The sequence below is a fragment of the Plodia interpunctella genome, chromosome 12 (genome assembly GCF_027563975.2).
Source record: "Plodia interpunctella isolate USDA-ARS_2022_Savannah chromosome 12, ilPloInte3.2, whole genome shotgun sequence".
Lineage (NCBI taxonomy): Eukaryota > Metazoa > Arthropoda > Insecta > Lepidoptera > Pyralidae > Plodia > Plodia interpunctella.
The window spans coordinates 7,913,950-7,930,367 of record NC_071305.1 but is presented as its reverse complement, the minus strand read 5'-3'; the positions used below and the strand labels follow the sequence as shown (position 1 = coordinate 7,930,367).

The window sequence follows — 16,418 nt, the reverse complement described above, 5'->3', positions numbered from 1 at the left end:
TCTTGATCCATCTGTATTCATCGGACACTCAGCCAGGATTATGAATCTAATGTCTCAATATAATAGAAGTAATCTGTGGTATGACGGATAAATAGGCTTGCCTGACACCCGGCTGATCAATAATAATGAGAGGAAATCCCATTGTCCCGCGGTGATAATGGTTTGTCAAAATATATAAAAAAATAAAAAAATAAAATTAAAACCTATGTTTTGTGTCTGATTTGGTGGATTCAGCAATAGGTACCCGAAATCTGTCTATGTTAAAAATATTTATGTATTATAAATACAGTCTAGATTTTTTGAACCGCAACTCATTGGTTTCTTTCCAGTTTAAAAATTATATTTTAAGTATATTTTTATTCCAAAGACGAAAGCTCTCGCGATTTTCATTCTTATTTATTATGTGACTATAATTGACCCTAACAATTTTATATTTTCTTGTTCACGGGTTGTAGTGGCAACCGCATAAAAAATGATACTCAAAGGAATATTAATGTTTCAGTAAAACTTATTAAGTACATACCTCTAGTCCACATCCATAATATCCATACTAACATTATAAAGAGAAAATATTTGTATTTTCGATTTTTTGTTTGCAATGAATAAACTCAAAAACTACCGCGTCGATTTTGATGTAACATGGGCAACTTTTTTAATGTTCTTACCCGAGCGTAGCCGAGTCGGGCCGCTAGTATATAATAAAGCTGCAAACAAATCAAAGATCATCCCGGAACAAGTAGGGTTTATAAAAGCATAGCAGGGTGCGGTTACTCTTCATAAACAAATCTTGTGTTACAACTATTGTGAAAAGAGCGTACATAAAACTATACTGTGTTTCAATAATAATAAGGGTTGTTTTTGTATGATTACTACGCCATACTGCTCAAGAGGTCCAATGAATTTGGATAAGTTAATTTGCTGTTGCCTGTACTTTGATTGGCCGCACTTTGGACTACGTGTATGCAGCTAGTCGCGCTCCACTGTACACAGAGAAAGGTAGACTCGACTCTACGTTATGAACGCATCATTTCTATTGGTTACCATTGCTCTCTAGATCATTCTAGAATCTGAGATTTTATTGTGAATAAATTTTTTGTTGTCTCACTTACATACTCGTATTCATTTCAAGACTAATATTAGATACTTATTAAATTTGCTCAAGGGAGAGAATTAGAAATTTTATATTTTAAAAAATCTTTTGTGTTTAAAGAATAATTTTGATATGACTTTTCTTTGATAGAATATTATGTTTTATATCATTTATAACAGTATCATGTAACAAAATTAGATTTACGAATGTTTAAATCACACTTTTAATGTAATTTTATCAGCCAAAAAATAATCGGTTAAATCAATCAATCCAAACTGGGTTAGCCACACAAAATATAAAAACACAATGAATTTATGAGGGAATTTGGAGGGTAATAAAAGATGGTAGTACATAATAAGCTTCATATTTATTTAGTACATAAAACGTCAGATCAAACGTTACTATCATGCAGTGTGTATTCTAGACACAAAATATCAAGCTGTTCGGAATAAATTAATTTGAATCTCAAATTGCAAAAAAAGATTGGTGTTCATAAATTGTACTTAATAATTTTGAATGCTATATTAATTTGGTCGTTGAGATTACAACTATAGATTAAAAAGTGGTGATAATGCATAATTTGTTTGTCCCCTTGTCTATGGCAATATTTTTTTTTGCAATCAGATTCATATATTAATGTATAAAAATAGCGTTTTATAACATGGCAGATTAAAATATGCTATTACTGTTTCTTCTGTCAAACATCTTCATACAGAAAACAGTTGGGTATGTTTTGTTTATTTTCTATCATTGTTATTGTTTACATTTGTTATGCGAAACAGATCGCTTACAATTAAAAGGAACTCCAGATGCAAACAAACACTGCATCAAACATAAAAATATTTTAGCAATCGCGAAGATATGCTCCATTTTAGAATATTCCTTTAACATCACATCCTTAGACTTAGTCAAATTTGGTTCAGTTATACTGTATCTATAATAACTAACATTATATTAAATACTATAATAAAGCTGGTCCATGTATACAGTCAAACAGCATTTTATCGATAGAAACATGCAAAATTCTAATATGTAACAATGAAGTTAGCGAAGTGTGGACCTATACTCAGGCATTATCTGATACTCGACCTTAAATATCAATATCGACAGTTATTATCCTTAAAAATCTTTACTCTGAACACTCTCATAAAATGTCCCGACTTACAGATTTCCATCAATTAAATATAGTGTTATTAAAATTAAAACTACTTAATACCGACATTCACATATGTGGTTTTAAATTCTAATGATCATCTAAAATAAATAACACCATTTAATTAGGTACAATAACAAATCACAGATACCATTCGCAAGTCTGCCAGACCGGGGCGCGTCAGCCGTAAATAAAAAAAAGGGCTGATTCAACAGCGCCCCTTTCTTACAATACGCAGTCTTAACCATTCATTACAACCTAATACTGACAACCTCGTGATCCGCATGCAACAGATAAAGCGAGCCGTGATAAACTAAGGGCTGTCCCGACCTTGAAGGGCCGAGGTCTGGGTCGCTATCGGGTAGATATCACAGATGGTGTGCCTGCGGGGGCCGGCGGCACAGTCACAGGTAGGGCACGCAGGCCGCGCAGCGCGAGTGTCGCTCGGGGGACTCCGCGCGGGCCCTGCACACAAGCACTCGTTATTTCACGAGGAGCGTTCTTCCCGCCGCGAGTCCGAGCGGCCGAGCGCCCGCTTCAATTTCTCCACCAACCTGCTGTGGAACTTCTCCGGCTCCCGCGCGCGCTGCGGGCTACCCGAGCCCTTGGGGCTGTCGGCGGCGCGCAGCGAGGCCCGCGACGGGGGCGCCCGGCAGTACGACAGCGACCGCATGGCGGGGGCGCTGCGGTGCGGGCTCAGCGCCCCGCGGTGGGGCGCCGACGACAGCCCCGGCCCTTCCGACCGCGACTCTGAAACCTTCCGCACGCGACCTCCAGGCCCCGTCTTCTCTGTGGACTCGCGCCTCGACCGCTGGGAGTTGTAAATGTCCCAGTCGTTCTTTACTACTGGCATCATGAACGCCATCTCGATGGCGGAGACGGTTACTCCTTAGTCTTAACGTTTTTGGTGGATGCCGGCCGCTGACCGAAAGTACTCCGTTCGCGGAAACTCGCGGATCGATATGTAAATAATTACTTAAGTCCTGTGATTGCTGTATTTTCACTTTTATTTTCTTTTTGGGAAAGTATTTTCCAACGATAAATGTCTTTCGAGATGTTTAAGAGTTAGATTTCAGGATATGTTAGCTTTCACTTCAAAGTCACACGCACCGGTCAGATTAGGCAAGGATGTTCACCTTAGGACGATTTGCGGTAGAATGAAGTATTCGTGAAAACACACCCTGAATATAAGGAAAATATCGGCGCCACTATCGCGGCGGAATTTACAGGCAACTCTCGTTACTAGTCTATGAACAGTATACATATTGTATACGAAATAAAAACACAGAGATATATTTATTTTCTTTAAAAATTAGGATAATATATTTAAAAATCACTGAAAACACCTACCAAAATAGTAAAACTAAGAAAAAACCCTGTAAAAGCTACTCTTCAATAGAGAGCGTTACAATGGTTATAGTTCTGCTATCCGATAATAGATGGCTGTATTAAAAGCAAGCGGAAAAGCAACAATGGTAAAGCAGCTTCGCTACAAGTACGCACAAGCAAAATGAGCAACGGAAAGATGGCGCAATTTGTAACTAAGCCGGCTCCACACCATTGCGAACCAGTTCGCCGAACATTGGCGGAATCGGTATACAAAGCTGGTTTTTCACTACAGTAAATAAAAGCACGGACACATTGCTCAGTTGTGTTGCGATTTCCTCCGTCATGTTAACATCCGACGATGGATCATCGCAGAACGTAGAAATTGTATTAAATCAACGCATGTCGGTGTCAAACCCTATAAAAAACAACGGAGCACGACGGAGCAATGGGAACTCGCCCTAAAAGTAAATACAAACAACGCAAATGTATTTTCAAGCATTCGCGTCGTCATCTGTCAGAGTTCGACGACAGGGTAGAGCTGGCATTAGCAAATGGATGAACCGATTTGATCTAGTTTTATAAACGAAACTAAAAATATTGTCTCAAACGTTCATTATAGTACAATGAATAAACTGAAACAACGAACTCAGTGTAAATAAGTTTAATTAGAGAGCGTACAACATAATGAAGATTACAATGATCATATACAGTTAATGCTATTTACAAATCGCTTTAATATATATATGAATGCAACAATAAGACGTTAAAAATTAAGATAACAAGAATCAATAACTGATTCAACATCATTTGTAGTTTTTCTAAACTTGCTTCTGCACCAGGTGGTAAAAGGGCCATGGTCGAAAATACCTTTAGAGCCATGCCTCATTGCTCAGTAGGGCTCCGTCGTTTTGACGTCCGTCGACCGTCGACAGATAGTTTCGACGTACGTCAACGCACGTGATTGTCAAAACCTAAACAAAACAACAGGAGCACGACCATCTACAACGTAGTTCATCGCGGCAATGGCTCTTATTTCATAAATTTTGCCGGAGGTGTAAATCCGACTTAACTAAATTATATTTTTTGAGTTAATTTTAACTGGTTATAATAATCATGTTCACATAACAATTAACACATAATAATAATGAGAAAATCCACAATTATTTAACATACTTTTACAATATAAAGCACTTGGTGGGAAAATTAATATCACATTCTAGAAATTGTAATAAAATATAAGACAAAGATTTCCATGATAGCATAAACATAATGGCAAGTACACTAAAATATTGTAGTATATAATTTACCTAACCTCACAACGAGTTTCGTATGCAATCATGATTACAAATATAGAACACGTATACGATAAACAATAACTACAGACACAACTGTGCTTGTCAGTCACAACACAACTCTGCAACGTGTCTTTATACATATAAACCTTCCACTGCACAGTTTAATAAACCTGAGCAATGGCTTTACTCAGAAGGATAAGGACAATGGGCCCAAAAAACGAAAATCAACTGACTCAGACATCATTCAAAAATCATGCAATCTATCAATTCTTCGAATCTTCGCAATCGATTTTAATACCTAAGGTATTACAATATTAACCATTAAATCCTGAAACATTAATACTCTTTTCTTTAGCGCTAGTGTTATGCTCCTCTTTGGACTTCTCAGGGTCATAATACCCGTTCAAATTAATCATAGTCAACAGTTCCACTAGATGTCGCTGGTAACCGCATTCCATGAGCCTTGTCACCACTTTGTGCACGACTTTAGCAAGTTTCTCGAACAAATGGAACAGTTCTTGAAGCTGGTTGAAATTGGAGTGTGTGAAGTGACCGTTGGGTTCCTTTTGGTTCCATTCCCTGTAATTACGAACGCAAAATAAGATATTTTACTGTCTCGAATAATCGTTCAAATACAATAATAGGTAGTGTATTTCTCTTACTTTATGCTGGCACTATCGGCAAACAGTTCGTCAAACTTTGGCTGATTCAACATGCATTGCTGGTTTTTCATTGTGGTAAATAAAAGCTCTCATACCAACTACGTAATGTACGTTCATTCAGCATCTTTCTAGAGTTTGGCGATAGTGTTTATAGCAGCATTACAATTTGTACATAAAAGTGGTATACTATTTTTTTCGGACATACATAATATGCCGTAATGATACTTATGTAATATGTGTCATGTACTAAAAATTTTTTACATTAATAAATATTTATAGCAGGAATTTCGGGAAATCTATACGCTGTACGTATTCTGTCGGTCAACTACGAAAGAATTAACCTATGTTCGACTTTGGATCATTAAGCTATCTATTCCAAAATCCCAGCGATGTCGCTACGAAAGCGCGACAGACAGACAGACTTTCGCATTTATAATATTAGAATGTAACTATAGATATATATTGATTATTTAAAATAAACAAGAACACTCACCCAGCCTTCAAAACGCGACTAAACTTCAAGATCACTGTGAAAATATCATTCAACAACTTCATGACCGGCGTCGACCTGTTATTCAATAGACATCGAAACAACACCTTTTTTATATAAACCACGTGACAATCGTACAGATCGTCTAGTGTCCTGGCCTTTTTGAGGTCATTCTCGAATTCCACCCAGGAGGTCAGAATGCATGTGGTTACTATGTAGTTGTCCAGAGCTCGGATGAGCGAAGCCATGGTGTGCCGGTAGATTTGTATGGACCTGTATTGCGGGGAGCGGAGCAGTTTGCGGGAGAACTGTTTTGATGCTTGTTTTAGGAGCTGAAAATGAGACGTGAAAATATGAATAAAATTTTATGTAAAACTAGCTGCGCCCCGGGGAAATTTCGGGATAAAAAGTACCCTATGTGTTATTCCAGGTCATATTCTAGCCGTGTGCCAAATTTCATAACAATCGATACAGTAGATTTTGCGTGAAAAAGTAACAAACATACATATATATACATACATACACACATCCTCACAAACTTTCGCATTTATAATATTATTGAGATATTAATGTAGGCTATATCAAAAAATAATAATAATAATGAATTGAAATTTGTATGACAATCACGTCAATGCAAGTGACATCACTATTTCAGAGACAAAAATCTTCCAAGAGAGATTTTGTAAATTAAAAATAATTATACGAAGAAAAATTATTGTTATTACAACATTTTTTCTTATTATTATAAAAATATTGTGAAACAATATTTTTATTATAAAAATATTGTGAAACAATATTTTTATTATAAAAATATTGTGAAACAATATTTTTATATTATACATCATATTTTTATATTTTCTTATTTTCCTTTTTTTTAATTACAAAAATATAGTTTTCATTAGATTTAGAGTGCCTGAGTCTTCCTCGCTGCACAGAAACTAGAAAACAAGTTAGTAGTTAATGAGATAACAATCTTTGTATAATCAAATTATAAGATGAAGAACCTACGATATATACCTGAAAATCCTCCCCGAGCACCCAGAAAATCCTCCTCATTTTGAGCAGGAATTGGAACACCCGCGCGTATCGTAACAAAGCTTCGTTTGACAGTATAATATTTAGCGGCCATTTTACTGCGTACGTGAGCGAGAGGCAAGACAATGCGTCTGGTGAACTGTGCTGGAGACTGAGCGGCGGTTCCGACATCATGAACGATAGCTTCTCTGAGAATTTGTGCAAGTCTGTTGAAGAAATAAATTCAACAAAATTCAATGATTACACGTCACCTATTAACGTAAAAAAAATAATGATATCTTTCAAAAAAAATCTGTTATTTTCAGACCACACAACGTTCGCCGTAAAAAACAAAATCACCATTCCTCTTTTTTCTCGCTCTCTCTCTCATGCCTCCCTTTCTTACATCCGCTGCGTTCCATTTTATACCAATCTCTATCCCACATATATATACTAGAACACAATAACTTTTCTGTACCTTTCTGATGAAATCTTAATCCTGCATAAGAATAAATATACTTACGAGATATTGATGACCCCAGTGCCTTATCCAGAATATTGTGTAACGTCGCAAAGTTCAGCAGTTCGTGAGGATTCAACGTCTTAGACAATTTTGAGAACAAATTGTGGCAGATACTTCTCGAAAACTCGCCGTCCATTAGAAAGAAGTAATCCTTCAAACACCTTAGATGCTCATACATATCGAGATTCACCAAGAAATATGATAAAATAGAATTATTAACAACTTCTAATTGATATGTCAGCGGTAGCATCACAGATCTTTGTAAACAAGCGGTCAGTGTCGCTATATTATCACATGTAATTGATTCATCTTTTTCTTCAACGCAAATATGCGCGAAAATGTTTGAATACGGCGACTTTTTCACTTCTTCCATAATCACAGCTGGATGCGTGTAACAAGAGAATGCCATTTCAGTATCCATCTTTTTATTGAAATAATCTTTTGAGTACTTGTCCCAGTGTTTGACACCGAACGGATCAAAATCGGCTAGATCGTAAGAACTGTCCAATAAGTCGAAGACAGAATAATTCTTAGAGAGTTGCCTCCGAAACGTCGCTTCTGTGGTTTTAGATGGAGAATTTTCTGGACTTTGTATTTGTACATCACTTGGCACCTCTGAGTCTATCGTTTCGTCGTCTATGATAGGGAAAGCAAAGCCGTCGGTCGATATGTACTCTTTGTCTATGGTTTTTAATGACTCCATCTCTTTGGTTTCGCTTTGGGGTGAAAATATGTCGCTTGTCATCGGACCCTCGAGGTGGATTTCAGCTGTTGTTGGGGTCTCTAAATCCAGCTGAAAACCAAACAAAAATTAACATTCAAAATCAGAAATCCTTAACCATAACTTAATGTCTATGGATGTAATAAATTAATAGGAAATATTATTTACATTTAATTTATTAAATTTATTTTAAGATCAATAAATTTAATTCACGTCACGCTCTCAGCTGAGCTTTGTCCTAGTTTCTTCCCACTCGTAAGTCTGAGACCTGAGAGCCCGCTTTACTACTATTTCGTCTCCACGCACGGTCTTAGATATCCTTAGTGGACAGACCATTGGCACACACATCCTAATTAACAACATCAAGCCAGCATTTTTAGAATTTACCGTTACTTCCATGCGGCCTTTCAACCATTGCAAATACAAAAGTAAAATAATACTTACCCTAGGAAATATGTCGCCCGGTGTCACCGCTCCCGTGCTAGGCGTCACTCCAAGACTTTGACTAGAACATTCTCCGTACGGCTTCAAATTCAACGTTAGATTTTTCTTCGCGTCCCTTCTCGGACTTTCTACAGAACCATACTCTGAACCTAACACTTTAATCTTGTTCCTCACAGCTTCTTCTTGAGCCACATTAGCGGGGTCATTCCTGACCATCACTTCAGCAGGTAAGTTGTATTCGACACCTAAAATTTTTTGTTTATTAACTAACGCTTCTTTTTGAGCATCAGTTATCGGCTCGGCTTTTGTTACTTCCGTCACTGGTAAACCAAACTCATCACCGAGAACTTTGAGTTTATTCCTCCTAGCTTGCGCAAACGGTGACCAATCCTGAAAATTATTCTCTTCATCCACTATACTAGTCATTGAAGGATCTTTCATTTGATTGTTCTCTTTATCGATCTGTCCGAATTCGTGCGCCATGACTTTCTGTTTATTGACCAACGCTTCTTGTCGCATTTTAAGAAATTGCAAGTTGTCGTATGCTTCGTTTAAATTTTTACCAATATCTGCACTGGACGTGCTTTGTATTTCGACGACGTTGCCTTGTGAGTCGAGTTTCTTTTTATTGTCGCATTTATCATCAGAATTTGAAACACCAAAGATGCTTCTGGCTGCGTTGCAAATAGCACTGAATACAGTATGACTTTGAACAACTGGTGGATTGTCTTGTATCTCATTCAGATCAGTAACATTTAGCTCTACTTCAGATGTAGGATTGGATATATCTCTGGCTTCATTTTCGTCATCGTGGTCTATACTCTGTATGGACATCGCCATACATTCTTCATTCTTCTGGTGTTCAAGTTCCAATTTCTCCCTTTTCAGATTCCTCTCCTCAGTGGAAAGTAGTTGAATTCTACTCTCGTCCAATTGCAGCCGCTTTATCTTCCACTCTGTGTGAATTTTGCTCTTTTCCACTTCTATGTTAAGCTTTGAATAATATTCCATGATTTTATTCCTGAAAATATAATTTGTTTACTAGCTTAAACTTCATCTAAAGGCTGATTTACACGAAGCGAGCTAATCTTATTGTCCAACCAATGGCTGGGGCCAGCCTGGGCCAAACATTGGTTAAACAGCCAGAGTAGCATGCTTCAGCAAGTAGGTTGTTTGTGCTATCACTCACTTTTCATCATCTCTAAGCTTGGCGTCGATCTGGTCGCTAACGGCGTCGGCAGCCTTCTCCAGATCGCTTCGTATTTTCTCCCGTCTCTTCGACCGGCTTTTTGCTGCCTTGGTTTCCGCCATCGCCGCTTCTAGGACCCTAAGCGAATGCTGCTTCTCAGCTATTATGAGCTGCGCTAATCGTTTTCTTTCAGCTGAAAATATATAAATCGTTTTTTTTTATTTATCCACGAAACCGCTGACAAAACTAGTATATTAAAGTCAAATCATATATTCAGAAATTAGAACTTCACAGGCAAGTAAGTGCCGTTCGCGTCATTTTTTATTATTATATAGTATTTCTCAAAAGGCTACAAACTACTGTCATCATCGGAACTCACCAACAATCTTATCCATAGTCTCAGCTTGTTTCAGCGTAGCCATCTCCGTAAATGCCTTCCTCTCAGCCTCTCTCTTCAACATGATCTGCTGGAAGCTGGCCGGCTCCCCGCTAACGAACAGACATCTTGTTCTGTACACGTCTAGCAGCTGTTGCTGGCGGGACAGAGCCTCGAAACTCACGCAGCACGATATCGAGGGGTGGTCAGATGAAATCAGAAGGAGTAAGGGGTCCTGTGGGAACGACCGACCCATTCACAAACTTTATCCACATTGTTTGTATAAACAGTCGCGAAAATCAAAGTCAGGTAGGTTAAGATAAATGATGGGGGAAAGGGGGGGAATTGGAATCACTCGGACTTATAAGGCCCGGCTTTAGAGAAAGACATCCATGGAACTTCAAAGCTGGGCTTCATCAGAATTTGAAACACGAAAGATGCTTCTGGCTGAGTTGCAAATAGCACTGCATACAGTATGACTTTGGACAGCTCGTCTTATAGTTTTATACTTATACTTTTCGAGTAAAAACTACAAAGCTAGGTTTTCAGAGTGATGTCAATTTTTCCCTCTTTCCCCGTCGTCCCCTCTTACTCCACCTAACCTTATAAAATACTTTAAATACTCTTATTTTAGGGCTGACCTTATTTCAAGGCGGGATTCGCAGCCTCACAGCCGGGAAAGACCAAGGAACACGCGAAGACAACAAAGAGTAGAAGCAGACAATCACAGAATTATTAACTTAAATAAATAAATAATACTCACAGAAGGGTTGCACATCTTCAAAAGCCTCAATGACTTCCCACACAACAATATACACTTAGCAAGCGCTCGAAGAAAGTCGGGAATGGCAACACTCTGAGTTATGTGGAACCCCTTGTCCCAATACCGTTTGGTTCGACTGTTGATGTACTGCGAGTCTTTGCGGATGAAAAACTCGTTGAAATTATCGTCTAGTTCACCTTCGAATATGAATCGTTCGATGAATCTGGAAAAGAATAGGTTCTATACACAATTACAATACAATAATTGAGTGTTAATAAATAAAATACATAGATGGTGCTGCTAGCGCCATCTACAAAGGACACGAATCCTGATTCGTTATAGATGGCGCTAGCACAATACCTATAGAACCCATTCTTTTCCAGATTCAATATTACAGATTACAATACAATAATTGATAAATTACAAGCCAACAAATGTTGGTAATGTTCCAAATTATAATCTAATGGATTTGTGCCTAAAAGCTTTTAAACATAATGTTTATAATATACTAGAGAGCGCTGACGAAGATAAATAATGAAAAGTATTTGTCGCACTTGACCGTTTTATTTTTTGTACATTTTATGTTATGTGCCATAAAAACTTACTTGAAGTAAACCTTGCATAGAGATAAGAGTGAGGTGAACATAGTGAAGGCTGTTCTTTTGTGCGTGACTAGATATATCTCATTAAAGAGATATGACATCAGCTCAGCACCTTGAGGCAGAGTGTTCGTTTCTAAAAGAAAGAGAGAAAAGATATATACAATTTGAGTCACAGACATTTTTGACATTCAGTGACGTCACTTGTTTCCGTGACGTCACAAATCTTTAAAGTCATAAAAGTTAAAATTTTTCTTTAATAAGTAATTTTTCCATAATCTTACTATAAATAAAATTGATCAACTGATTATTGTGTTTTGGTGTGTGAATGCATTTATTTATTTTATATTGAAGCCACCACAGACAACTAACATATATATGATCCTTTATGTACTGAATACCTTCTGAAAGACATTAATTCATGAAATGAAATTAATCGGTACATAAACAAATACAAACCAGTATCGGCCATCTTATAAATGGATGCTATGGTCTCAATCTCATATTTACGAGCATCGACGTGGTGCAAGATTTGCAAAAGAGTGGGGATGCAGTTAGCGTCATCTATCGAACTTTTGTTACATTGCTCATATATCTCTGTAGCTAGAAGACGGAACTCTAGAAGGTACCGCCTTATTACTTCCCGGGCAGCCTGATGGGATAAAAATATGAACATTTTTATATAATTTTTAATGAAACATCTTTTCCTCTGTGTGAAAAGGAAAAACTTGGAGAAAATGTGTACCCGGAAGCTGGAAAAATTAGATTTGACAAATGAATGAGATTCCGTTGCAAAAGTCAGATATAAAGCCGGGTACACACTATCGCCGAACTCAGACAGCGATGATGACGCGAACATTGAGTAGTTTGTATGAGAGCTTTTATTTACAGCAATGAAAAACCAGCAATGTATATCGAATCCGCCATATTACAACGAACTGTTTCGCGTTAATGTATATCCGGCATAACATATCACAAAGCAGCTACAGCATTAGGGAATATTCCCCACAGTTTGGTCCAGATTGCAGCACCAACACATACCATCCGTTGCCACAGTGCACAAGTCAATATCAATTGTCATGTTTTGGAAGACTGTCGTTGTCAATATTTAAAAAATACTGGCATGATAACATTTCAATAATATAAAAATTATTCTAAGCACCAAAAAAAATTCCAAGTAAAAACAATCATACCTCATAAACCAATCCCCGCGTATGAAAATGGTCGTCCGTGATCTGATTGAAGGCGAACCTATACAACCTTCTGTAATATGTTCCAATCGTCAACAATTCCGATACGTAACCTCTTAACTTATCACGAGATATAGCTTCCAGTACTAAATTATCTTTCATGGTGAAGCAGTTCCACTCTTCGTTGAAGGGGAATGAGCTGGTTTCTATTCCAACTGAAAAATTAATGGCCGTGGTATACCTTAAGTTTTCTCGTTTGAAATAATATAAAATTCCCAAGAAAAATCAATGATTTATTTTTACACGAAGCTCATTGGTTTACATATTATTTACCACGAATACGGAAAATGAGCAGATAAAAACCAGCACTAAGTTCACAACAATAAGATTCATTTTCAAGTGATACGCCGCCAGGCTATCTCCTTTTTCTCGCAGAATCATATCACATGAAAATGAATGGCTGTGTTATTTATTTATTACTATTTATAGTAAAGAATTCTGACACTATGGAAGTCACAAAAGGTTCGTATAATAAAACCAAGATTAGCTTTAGCGAATATAGTATATGACTCTCAAATAATAACTTGAAATCATTTATGTACTAAATAATATTTTAGAACTTATTTATTTACTTAATATTATTATTAACTTAACTTTAGACTTATATATATGATGAATGATTAATGGAACTGGTGAAACTAAACAAAAGCTTGGAATTATAAAATAAATATTTTACTTACTTATAAGGTACATAACATGCCGTATAAACTGTTTCTCTGATATGATATGTAACTCCGACATCACATCTTCATGTAGGAGGCGCCACAATCGCATTTCTCTTGGGGAACTAGCTATCAGTTGGCGCTCGTTTAGCGGCGGAAGTTTTGCTGTAAAAATGTGTTAAAATTTCCACCTGACTTACAAAAACACTTTGTAAAGATATTTTTTAAACTGCATGATATTCGAATATTTGTCGCTTGGTCAAGAGCCACCGCTGAGCCTAAAAGTCCCTAACACCAGACTTAGAGAATCAGTGTGCGCGTTTCCTCATGCACGATGTTTCTTGACCTTCACGTGGTAGTCTATAAATACGACTACACATGAGTCAGATAGATATACAAACTCATTTCGAATCGAATCTTGTACCCTGTCAATATTAGATGGGATGCCATAGGTTTTAATTGAAGCTCTTCTAGAACTTTTTGATGCAAGGTACATATATTCCTATTTCATTTCATAGTCCAAACTTACCAACAATTTCCCAAATGTCTTCGGGTATGTCCTTATCTACTTGTGTAGCTAACTCCCATATATCGACCATACCGTCATCATTGGTTGCTCTGTACATCTCTCGCATGTAAGACTTTGTGGTCGTACTTTGAAACGAAACCTGTGAAGATGATATTCATGTGTAAAAAGAAATATATGGAAGACAAAGCGGCCAACCTTTGCCCAGTAGTGGGACACATAGAGAGGTATTAAAAAAATTATATGAGCAGTTATAATATGGGGGAGCTTACGCAAGCAAATTCACTAGGGGCGCTGGTGTTGTGGTAGGTTCGTTTTCATGTTAATCTTGATGTTTGTGTTGTGCACATTTTCACAACACAAATGGTTTTTAACTTATAGGTCTGCTGGAAGAAATTACTATTGTGGAAGAAATTACTTACTAATTATTTAATGTCTATTTCTTATATATCTGTGTACATAAACTCTTAATGTGTTAGCCCCGATCGTATGCATTTGCTGCACATGAGACTTTCCCATGTCATTGAATTTATTTTTAACGGCCAAGCAAGTGCAGTTGCACATAACAAATCATTCCACATGACCCTCAACAATGAGGAATACGACTCTGAAGAGGAAGGATAACATAATAAGCAATTACCTTCACATTGACTTCACTTGAACCTGGTATGTTGAGGTCCCTCGGACCAGTGAGACGAGGATAATTGAACATTGTCTCCGAGTATGGAGATAAATGGGTAGACGTCATTGATACCAATGATATTGGGCTGAGAAATGTCTTGACTTCCGATGACTGTGGCTTTGGCGAATTTATGTCTGCTAGAACTGTATGGCAATTAAATTATTTTTACAGTTGTATCTCCATATTATATAAACATATAAGAAGACCAGACAGAACACAGATGGAACAGAATAAAGAAAAAAATATTGTATTTTCAGTTTTGTAATCTGTACTATTTGTCCATTTATGTTATTATATTTAATTATTTATGTATTACGGAAATAAGAATAATATACTATTACATACGTATATATACATACGGGATTTAGAATCAAAGCTCTGCACAGTATACTCAGTGTATGTTTGAGATTGACCCTTTTCCAAGTTATTGGCTTGGCATCTTAAGGAGTATGGTAACTCAAACACTTGGGATGGATAGTATGAATATGGTTGAGGGGACCCAAATGCCTGAATTGGCGGTTTTGGCAACATCTTGTCCAAAACTCCATAGGAAAATGGACTCTGAAAAAAAAAATGAATGAAAATTGTATGCAACTTAACTATATTTCATTTTTATTACACCTTAACTACCAGACTTTATAGCACTTCTACCAAACATCACTATGACAATTCTGTGGATTAGTGGTCACCACAACCACCCACTATCTGGAAGTCCTGGTTTCAATTTCCAGCCCAGGGAAACATTTGTACTTAGAATACTTGTCTGCAGGTCTGAGTGTGCTGTGCCCTTGCTGTGTTTGTGTAGGACACGGATCTGATATATAACTTTCAAAATTTCAATAACAGTGACACAGGCTGAAAAGAACATACTTAGCCTAGCAATCACAAAAATTTACTGACATTAATAAATTAAGCTTTTAAATCTTAATACCTGATATAACTTCGAAGATATATCTTCTTTTGCTGTATCACTCAAACCCACAAGCAACTTCAACACACTCTTGATGTCATCTTGATGGTCTCCAAAGCATTTACATCTAAGAACACTTATAATCTTCTTTAGGTCCACCAATCTCTTATATTCCCCAATATTTTTAGAATTTTGATGATTAACAAAGTAATAACAAAGCATATCTGATATAGGATCTCTCGTAGATTGTGGTATTTCTTCAGATGATTTCTTTAAAATAATCTCGTATGAGCGAGACCTCATTTTGGTTACTAATTTCTTTTGTGAGAGTCTTATGTTTGAGGTGTACTTCACTGCTGTTTTAGTACACAGCTCGGTGAGAAGATCAAACACTGCGTCTTCTTTAGAATCCATTCTTAGAACATAAAATTTACAACAAATGTACCTACTATCTGAAGTTAACTTATTTTAATGATCTTCAATATTCTTCATCGGCTACATTTTATTTGATTCACTTCATCTCACAATTACAGAAAATTAGTTAATTATGTGCTTCATTTTTTACCTACAAATCAAACTAGAAACAGTACCTACAAGAACAAACAAATTCACCATTTCAAAATAATAAGAATGTTATTTTTACGAGACGACAGTAATATGTACATGTTATTGTCAAAATTACTACTACTACTTAATTTTTTAAGCAAAGAAATCAAGATTCCTACTTCTCTAGAGAGTAT

At 36.8% G+C, this 16,418-nt stretch overlaps 2 protein-coding genes across 2 annotated transcripts; both read right to left on the bottom strand.

Annotated features, from left to right (window-relative positions):
* Positions 1-2,502: 2,502 nt before the first annotated feature.
* LOC128674056 (uncharacterized protein) lies at positions 2,503-3,382 on the bottom strand. Its single transcript, XM_053752338.2, has 2 exons — positions 2,798-3,382; positions 2,503-2,708 (listed from the first exon to the last, which is right to left on the bottom strand). The coding sequence occupies exons 1-2, from the start codon at positions 3,106-3,108 to the stop codon at positions 2,648-2,650; spliced, it is 372 nt and encodes a 123-aa protein (XP_053608313.1). The 5' UTR covers positions 3,109-3,382; the 3' UTR covers positions 2,503-2,647.
* An 836-nt stretch (positions 3,383-4,218) lies between these two features.
* Positions 4,219-16,295, bottom strand: Grip163. Its single transcript, XM_053752336.2, has 16 exons — positions 15,700-16,295; positions 15,128-15,329; positions 14,727-14,911; positions 14,090-14,228; positions 13,579-13,725; positions 12,842-13,053; positions 12,108-12,300; positions 11,655-11,784; positions 11,050-11,272; positions 10,290-10,521; positions 9,911-10,103; positions 8,722-9,742; positions 7,557-8,349; positions 7,037-7,260; positions 6,023-6,351; positions 4,219-5,446 (listed from the first exon to the last, which is right to left on the bottom strand). The coding sequence occupies exons 1-16, from the start codon at positions 16,090-16,092 to the stop codon at positions 5,182-5,184; spliced, it is 4,881 nt and encodes a 1,626-aa protein (XP_053608311.1). The 5' UTR covers positions 16,093-16,295; the 3' UTR covers positions 4,219-5,181.
* Between the last annotated feature and the right edge of the window lie 123 nt (positions 16,296-16,418).

Bases quoted from the DNA above. Each gene is read 5' to 3' on its own strand.
- LOC128674056 (XM_053752338.2), bottom strand. From the start codon at position 3,108: ATGGCGTTCATGATGCCAGTAGTAAAGAACGACTGGGACATTTACAAC. The intron at 2,709-2,797 runs GTTGGTGGAGAA...GCTTGTGTGCAG, and splicing joins CCGGAGAAGTTCCACAGCAG to GGCCCGCGCGGAGTCCCCCG.
- Grip163 (XM_053752336.2), bottom strand. From the start codon at position 16,092: ATGGATTCTAAAGAAGACGCAGTGTTTGATCTTCTCACCGAGCTGTGT. The intron at 15,330-15,699 runs GTATTAAGATTT...TTTTTTTTTCAG, and splicing joins TATCTTCGAAGTTATATCAG to AGTCCATTTTCCTATGGAGT. The intron at 11,273-11,654 runs GTAAGTTTTTAT...ATTCTTTTCCAG, and splicing joins CTATGCAAGGTTTACTTCAA to ATTCATCGAACGATTCATAT.